The sequence below is a fragment of the Nematolebias whitei genome, chromosome 20, assembly GCF_014905685.2.
Source record: "Nematolebias whitei isolate Nwh7 chromosome 20, NemWhi1, whole genome shotgun sequence".
In the NCBI taxonomy this organism is placed as follows: domain Eukaryota; kingdom Metazoa; phylum Chordata; class Actinopteri; order Cyprinodontiformes; family Rivulidae; genus Nematolebias; species Nematolebias whitei.
Window position 1 is genome coordinate 38,598,146 of NC_056517.1, and position 8,788 is coordinate 38,606,933.

Below are 8,788 nucleotides of genomic sequence, written 5' to 3' on the forward strand. Positions count from 1 at the left end.
TTAGAGCTGATTGTGAGGCAGAATAATGTTATATTTTATTTTAAATTATAAAATAAAATATGACTGAAACAAATCAACAACAAATAAACATTTAAAGAGATCAAAATGTGCACTCGCCTTTAGAGTTAATCTAAAACCTTTCATTCAATTTGATTATATTTAATATTTATAGACTAAATGGTGGTTTACTGGTGCAAATAAGGAGGTGCAGAAAGAGAGACAAGTCAAACAATGGAAGGGGTTGTGTTAGCGCACGAGTCAGTTATTAAAGATGGATTCACACAAGTGGGTGTGACGATGCATTCCTTCATTAGAGAACAAATGATCTGCAGTCGTGTCACAGTAAACGGTTAGGGAGCGTTTCACCCGTTCAAGAGTCGCTCTGATCTTCTGAGCCCTGTGGTGACTCCATCTGCAGAGACACAGCAAGAGAACAGCTTGAGGGCGTTTGTTACCGTCTGCAGGAGACAGCGCTCCTGGAGTGTCCAAGAAGTTTGAGTGACGTTTTTTTCTTCTTCTAAAACAAACAAAATGAACCAAAAAAGGAAAGGAGTCATCTGGAGAATGTGTGGAAACATAGCAAGACTACGAGGGATGAAATGAGCTGAAGACGTAGCCGAAAGGTAAAACTAGTTAGCCAAACGTTGCACAGGAAGACAAACGTTGAAGCAGATTCATGAGACCATGTATATGAAGGATCAAAGAGGTCTAAATAAAGTTAAATATTCTGAAAAAGAAAAGTTAAACGTCAGAGCATCCTCCTCCCTAATGAGCTGAATAGCACAAAGTGTGCAGAACTAGTTAGATTGCAATGTCTGAATAGCATGAAGGCTAACTCAGAAATCACTATTAATGTGATAAACATTTATGGTTTTACACTTAACACGTGCAGAAAGAAGAAATGCAGTAGATTAACTCTCTCCTGGCTCAAAGGCCTTTAAATGGGGAGTTGATACCAGTTAAAGGTGCATTTCACTAAAACACAACTTTCATTAAAACAAAGCAAAAGACAAAGAGGAAACATCTCTGTCCGTTCCCAGAATCAAGGATCCATTTCAGACCAGCTTAGCGGGGATTTGCTCCGACACAATCAGCCTAATCCCTGAAGCTGACCTTTTCACATACGCTCCCATTCTTCTCGTGAGCCGCACACTAATCCAGGAAACCCTCGTTAGGTCCCTCTTCAGCAGAAAGACACAGATTTACTCAAATATATTCAAATGAGTGTCGTGCCACTGATTCAGAGGGGGTGTAAGAAACATATACACTTTTGGACAGTCTGGCATTTTTAAAGGTGCGTTTGGTTTTTGAAGCAAACCACTAGAGGGGGGCAAAGTGTTGAAGCAACATGGTGACACTCAGAGAAGGAAACCACTGGTGGGAGGACCAGGTGGGTCCAGAACCAGCTCAAACACTTTGAATCACCTCAAAACAGGAAAAAAGTTGAAACTGTGAGGTGAGTTAATTTTTAAATGATGTCCAGAAGCAAAAGTTTCTTTAACATACCCATAAAATACTGCACTGAGTTGAAGGAATGTTACTAACTGAATGTTCCAGGCTGTTGGTAAAGTGGTGCAGGTCACGTGCTCATTGTTTTGTTGGTGTTTTTGGAGCGTTTCCAATAAAACCTGATGACTCATGTTTAAGGTGTAAAAGCTCTGCCCAGATGACGCTAGCAGCTTCTAAGATGCTGCTTCCTCACATGCGAAGACCCCCCCCCCCCCCACACACACACACACACACACACACACACACACACACACACACACACACACACCCACACACTGAGGGGGCAGACTCCACCTCTCCAAAGGGGCTCCCCCTTCTTGTTATCACTGTCTTGCTGAGAATCAAGATTTTTCACATTAGCGCTGCGTTAAATCCAACAAAAGACCCACATACCCCCAAACTTTCAGCTCTTTGACCACTGAAGCATCCTGCACAGACACCCCCCCCCCCCCACCCACACACACACACACACACACACACAGAGCAGCAGCACACCCCGCCTGTTGTTGACTCACGTGACCAGAGTTTACAGTTTAAAACCCATCTCTTAAACTTGCATCTGCTCATTCCCTAAAGTTTAAAAATAAAATAACATTAAAGTTCAGTTATTCCTTGAAGAAATGCATATCGCCCGCCGCTTTGTCACCAAACTTCAGAATGTCACGCGGTATCAAGAGTAACGCTCAGACAGTGAGTTGGGATGACTCTCAGCAACAAGCACCAAACTGGATCTTAACACGTGACGCGCACTGACAGCCACGTGGCCGTGGCGCCATCTTCAAGTAGTTAAACAGGTGTACACGATCATCCATTAAATATGGGATATTTTGCTAACTGGCGCGGTCAGTCTTCACCTTCAGCAGCGGACGATAATTAGTTCAGAGAAGTTTATTTGGACAAGATAATCTCCACAGTTTGGATATTAACGTGTTTTCATGTGAATCCTTGACCGGAAGTTGTTGATTGCGTGAATGATTCAAACGAGTTCTCACGTTCCATGTGTTTTATTAAACAATATAAATGTTTTAAAACCAAGCTGTATTTGTGTTTTGTTAAACTTTCTCGTTAACGTTTGATGTTTGCTCCAAAACGCACAATCAGTAGAAAAAAAAAAAAAAACGCCCGTGCGTAAAACTCATAAAACGTTTATTTTTAAAGCTTTTTCGGCACAACTCAGTGGCTTGTTGACATTATCGCGAGGGTATTTTATTGTCTTTCTCTCCCCTCTGTCCGCACACAACACCTCCCCAGGCACTGCAGCCCCCCCGGGGCGCGCAGCCATTCGGCTCGCAGATAACGCGCCATTCCCTCTTCGATTACGCAGCGGGATTTACATGAAACTGTTAATTGTTTGCTCTTCAAATAGTCAGCCTGGAGCCAGAACTTAAGGACCGACTCTTTGACCACCTCCCTCTCCCCTCCTCCCTCTTTGTGCTCTTTCTTTCGGTTTGAATCAGCATGACAAAGCAGCAGCCGGTGCAGAGCCTCCTGGATGGCACCACCCGTTCCGTCCCGCCACCTTGGAGAGCGTCACGAACATCACCTTGACTTCCAGGGGAAGAAGAATGCGCAGCGGAGCTCTCCTTCCAGAGGCGCAGCGCGGAGCTCAGCAGGCCCGGTTCAAATGGCTCCACAGCAGCCGCCGCGCCTGGAGGACAACCCGGCGCTCTGCGACGCCCAGATGGAGCAACACAGTCACACCCAGGACGCACGGAGCGCGGAACAGGAGAGGAGCAGCGGAGGGAGGATAAAGAGCTACAAGCGGTATCCAAAACCACCGTACTCCTATCTGGCCATGATCGCCATGGTCATCCAGCGGTCTCCAGAGAAGAAGCTGACATTGTCCGAGGTAAACACTGCAGCGCATGAGTTTTACGCACGGTTTCAAACTTCACTTTTCCCCTCACATTACAAGCAGTGTTGTATATTACCAGGAGAACTGTCCGAACTGCACGTGCGCGCAGATAGTTGCCAGAGCTGACGCTACACAGCCCCCTGAGTGTGACATTAGGTGACCATCCATTGTTGGTTTGCTTTGATAAGCCTGAGCTGCGGTGAAACCAGACACTGATCTGTATCAGAGCTGTGATTAGATTTACAGTAAATGCTCCCCCAGTTAGATAAAAAAAATCTAACAGTGGAACAAGTCGTGCATGACCTTCCTGTAAACTTATTAAAGTGTTTGGATCTGACAGCAGTTTTCATCCTTGTGTTTTGTTTTCAGATCCTGAAGGAAATCAGCACCCTCTTTCCGTTTTTCACAGGAAACTACAAAGGTTGGAGGGATTCTGTGCGTCACAACCTTTCCTCTTATGACTGCTTTGTTAAGGTTTGTATGTTTTTAATGTGCGTGTTTGTTTGCGTTGGCTCAATATCTCGTAAACTGGATGGAGTTGAGCAAAATTCTCAGAAAGTAGCGGTAATCACTTTTTGAGAAAAGTAACCTTAAGGAAACTCAGCCAACACAAAAGTTATAATTCAGAATAATTGTTATTGTGCTAAAGTTTGGAGTGGTGGTAGCTGAGATGGATCCCCATTTTATTCCTTATATTGTAATAATAATAATCTCATGATTCACTTCTGCAGCTCATCTTTTAAGATGGCTCACTCTTAGTCAACACAAAATGGGTCAGTTTAGCAGATATTGAGCTAAAACCTGGTGTGGTAGTAGCTGACAGTGATCCTCAACATACTTCAAGGCGGCGGGTGATATGCATCACTTCAAGGAATGTTGGGCCTTTGTTTAGTCTTGGATGTGTAGCACATTTGGGGATGGACCTGTTCTTATCTTTCATCCTGATGGGTATTTGTGGAACTGGTCTGACCAGAACTCATGACCCTGTCCTCCCCCAGGTGCTCAAGGACCCGGGCAAACCTAAAGGAAAAGGGAACTTTTGGACGGTGGATCTGAGCCGTGTCCCGCTGGAGCTCCTGAAGAAGCAGAACACGGCCGTGTCGCGCCAGGACAAGACCGTCTTCGTTCAGGATCTGGCCCCCTACATCCTGCAGGGGTACAAGACAGACTCTGAGCCCCTCGCTGATTCTGTCACCTCCCGCTCACCCGTGCGCTCGGGGGACCCCTCGCCGCCACAGGGGGACCCGTCGCCACCCAAGCTGGAGTTGTCCTTCACCATCGACTCCCTTCTGCACAGCCTGCGGCCTTCTCCTGCGTCTGGAGATGGAGAGGTGGCTGCCGGGGACTGCTGGGGGGAGACGGAGCGCCCTTGTTACGCCTCCTCGGCCCGCGGTGCCTTGGTCAGCTCTGTGAGCCCCCCCACATCCACCTCCTCCTCCTCTGACGAGGAATGGAGAGGAGCGCAGCCCCCTGCGAAACATCTCCTTCCCTACTTTGAGTCTAGATCGGATGTTTATGGGGATTACAGGCCACCGCTGCAAAAATCTTCCAGGCAGGAGACTTTTGCCCCCCCCTGGGAGCTGCCTACTTCCTATTCAAAGTATGCTCCCCCCAACGCTGTTGCCCCACCCAGCATGCGGTTCACCGGAAGTCCCTTGATACCCCTGCATGGTGGACTACCTCTTTACAGCTACAGCGGCTCTCCTTTGGCACCCGGTCACTTCCTGGGTCCCACCTACTGGCCCCTCCTCCCCAGCAGACCGGCCTCAGTTCCACCCCCTCCTTTACTCATGGACCTGGACCGCATGTTACAGTCTGTGCCTCCCAATAAAAGCGTTTTTGATGCGCTGCTGCCACCGAGTCAGAACTCGTACTCCCTTCCCCAAGCACCGAGTCCGTACGGCCTGCAGAGCGGGGCTCCACTGACCCGGTACCATCAGTTCTGAGCACCTGGACTCCAGTCAGAAACAGACTCGTGATCCGGTTTAGATCAACGTTTCCTCTGCAGCCTATGACACAATATTTGTCTTTCATCTCAGAAGAAGTTGATTTTTCTTCATTATATAAAAATGCAAACGGTTTTATTCGTGTTTTAAACTTGATTTGATGCAAATGTGACAAAAACAATCTTCAGGGTGGAGCGGGACGCGGTTCCACTGAATCCAAACTACCTCAGCTATATGACGCAACAGATATCTACCTCAGTGTTTCAGTGGAACTGTCCGGCGACGCTCTTTGCACTGCGGATCCGTTTGCACAGTTTGTTTTTGAATGTCTTTAAGTGTTTGCCCAAAATGACGGCTTGAATGTTCTGTGTGAATTTACCAGAGGAACAAACGGCTGCACGGACGGTTGCAGCAAGTTTAAGCTTTAAAAAAAAAAAAAAAAGCCCAAACTTTTTGCAGGTATTTGCCCAGAGTGAATTGTTCTATTTGATTTATACAGAAACTAAAATCACTAACAAAGATAGTTTTAGTAGTTTAGACCGTGTCAGCACAATGTATTGCTCATGTTTCTGCGATGTTTCAGCAGGTCTGAGCGTTAGTTTTGGTTCTACTGTTAGTTTTGTTGACCCTGCTTGTTTTGTTGCTTTTTAAATTTCACATTTTTCATCTCTTCAGTACGAAATGTGTCCAAACGCTGCACAATCTGTACTTTTGGTTGGTCGTAGCTTACGTGACGCTGGAGATCTACCTCAAACTGCAAGTTCTCTCTAAGAGATCTTCAGACATGGACCGCTGAATGTTTTAGCCTTTTGTGGCCTTGATGAAGTCACCGGTACTGAACTGACTGACAACTCGTGTGGGAAGTGAAGCGGAAGTTTTTGAAGTTCAACAGGGTTTTATAATATTGTTTAGCAATGCTGTTTAGTCATATGTGACAATATACGTTTTGCAATCACTGTCTTGTATTTGGTTGATTTAATTTGACCATTTTAACCCAGAGACCTTGTGCTTGTCAAATAAACTGACCAAACATGGAGTTGTTTACAGGCTGGATGACATCTTGGTTCAAAGTAAACACAAAACCTGAACTCAGCAGCCGAACAAACAAAAGCAAACTGCAGCAGCAACACGGAAAAGTTCACTTTAATAACGCAAACCCTTCCTGTAGGGCTGTCAGACAAATGCTGCAGAAGAACTGAGTGGAGCAAAGTTTAAAAATCACAATTTATTTCTAATAATTATTTTCAGCTGGTGCGTATAATCAGCCGGAGTTCAACTGAAGGCCACGCGTTCTGATTTAGGTCAAGCTGGAAGAGCTTTCAGTTCTTTTCACGTTCAGTAATAGTATCTGGGCTCATAGAGGATCATTTGTTTTTGTTTTCCAGTCATGAAGTGGTTTTAACTGGGCTCTCTGACACTGCAGCACGTTTCGCTCCCAACGCCTCGGCCGTCCTGAGATTTCATCGTACCCTGAACAGATTCAAGGGTCCTCATGCCAGACGCACCAAAGCAGACCCAAAAGAAACCAGAGCACCCTCCATGTTTCACTGTAGGTACGGTGTTCCTGTACTGTAAACTACGGTGGCCCTGAGGTGTAAATGAACAACATTTGAAAAATTTGAATTAAAATTGAAAAAAATAGAATCAAAAAAAAAAAAAACGGAATTACATTAAGCCAAAGCGGAAGTGACTGGAATCACGTTTGAAAAAAAAAAAAAATTTACATTTGAAAAAACAATCATTCAAAAATTATATAATTTCTTTTTTTCTAACGTGATCCCGTTTTTTCAAATGTAATTCCAGCCACATCTGCTTTGTCTTAATGTAATTTGTTTTTTCCAAATGTCGTGTTTTTTCAAATATTGTACATTTGCACCTTGGGGCCACCGCAGTAAACATCTAGCTGACGCGACTGAAACCAAAAAGCTCTTTTTTGTTTTGTTGGTCTCAGAAACTTTGTGGCTAATCAACATGCGTTTGGATTATTTCCAGTTTGTCTGCTTCGTGTTTTTCTGTTAATATTGGAGACCACCCAGGTCGTTTTCCACTGAGCCCATTGTGAATAAAACCGATGGTGCGACGAAACTTGACCAAGGAGTTCATTTTGAATGATTCTGGATGGTTTCCTTGGCGTTTTACACCACACTGCTCCATCTATAATCAACCTGGGGTCGCATGTCTTCTTGCGTCCACATCTTAGGAGGTTGGCTACTGTCCCGTGAACCACCCAACTTAATAATTTTCGCAGCTATGGTCAGAGGAACATGGAAGTTGCTCGTAGCCTGAGCTCCTCAGACAACTCGTCTGTTTTTCCTGCTCCATATTGAATGTGGTGAAACTACCCAGCGGTTCGGTTGTCCCTTTAAATAAGGACAAGCTTGATGAACACGTCTACAATTCAACAAATATTTTCTCTGTAAGGGTACCAACAAATCTGTTCATACTGTCTCAACGTGTCTGTAAAGCACGGTTTATTTTCACAATTATCACAAACTATAAAGACGCGCAGATTTAAACTAGAGAATCGTTCTACAACTTTTCAGGAGAAGGGATGCTCCATTGAGCTGCAACGGTACAAAACTGTTAACTGTTGCTAAAATCCAGGGTCCAAAGGGATGTTGGTGTGATCATGCAGACGCTTCATGCACGATGAATGCAGCTGAGCTCTCAGGGTTGCCAGATAAAATAAAAAATGGCTTATTTACCTCCTTTTCTGTGCACATGTTCAACAAACACACGCGTCATCTTAAAATATTTTTACTCAACACATACGACACTTTAGGTCAAAATACTATCATTTTAAAGCCACAGTACTATAGCTCATAATTTCTTATCTGGCAACCCGACCGACATGGAAACTACAGCATTTTCCTGTAAACCCTCTTTTTCTTTTTGATTATCCCCAATAAAACTGAAAACGTTCTTTTGAAGTTTGTCAGTTGATGCTCGTCCTTCCTCCGCTTCACTTAATGAAAGCTGTTCTGATTTCCATCAGCAGTCCTGCAGCCTCCTGCTGTGCCACTATCTGCATCAGCTGCATGCCTGCACTTCATCATCCTAAAGACGGAGGAGGGGACACCATTTACAGTTTTCACCCCCCCAACACACAGGAATGCTGCTGGGTGGGACTACCTGTCATGTATGAACATTGCACTCGTGCAAATGGGTCTCACGAGGGGTCATCGACCCTCGTGTTGCTTTTCATTACAGTTACAGTAAAGTAATGTTTTCTTACATGATTTTTATTAAACTGATTTGTTTAAAAGGACTAACACTGTAGACAAAACGGTTTTAACTTTACGGTTTAGCTCAACGCTCGTGGGGTTATTTGTTCGCAGGACATGAACGCAGACCAAAACATTATTTATCCCAACAACAACGTTCTTATCGTCCCACACCCAGAAAAGGTCTCGTGAAGTGAACGTTTACTCTTGAGAAGGAACAAAAGAGGACACTTTGTAGAAAACAACAAAAGCCC

General features: G+C 44.7%; 1 protein-coding gene across 1 annotated transcript; it reads left to right on the forward strand.

Annotated features, from left to right (window-relative positions):
• Window positions 1-2,967: 2,967 nt before the first annotated feature.
• Window positions 2,968-5,310, forward strand: foxh1 (forkhead box H1). Its single transcript, XM_037693925.1, is given in 4 exon segments — window positions 2,968-3,000; window positions 3,002-3,358; window positions 3,734-3,838; window positions 4,363-5,310. Coding segments are annotated over 4 exon segments (1,443 nt in total).
• Window positions 5,311-8,788: the final 3,478 nt, after the last annotated feature.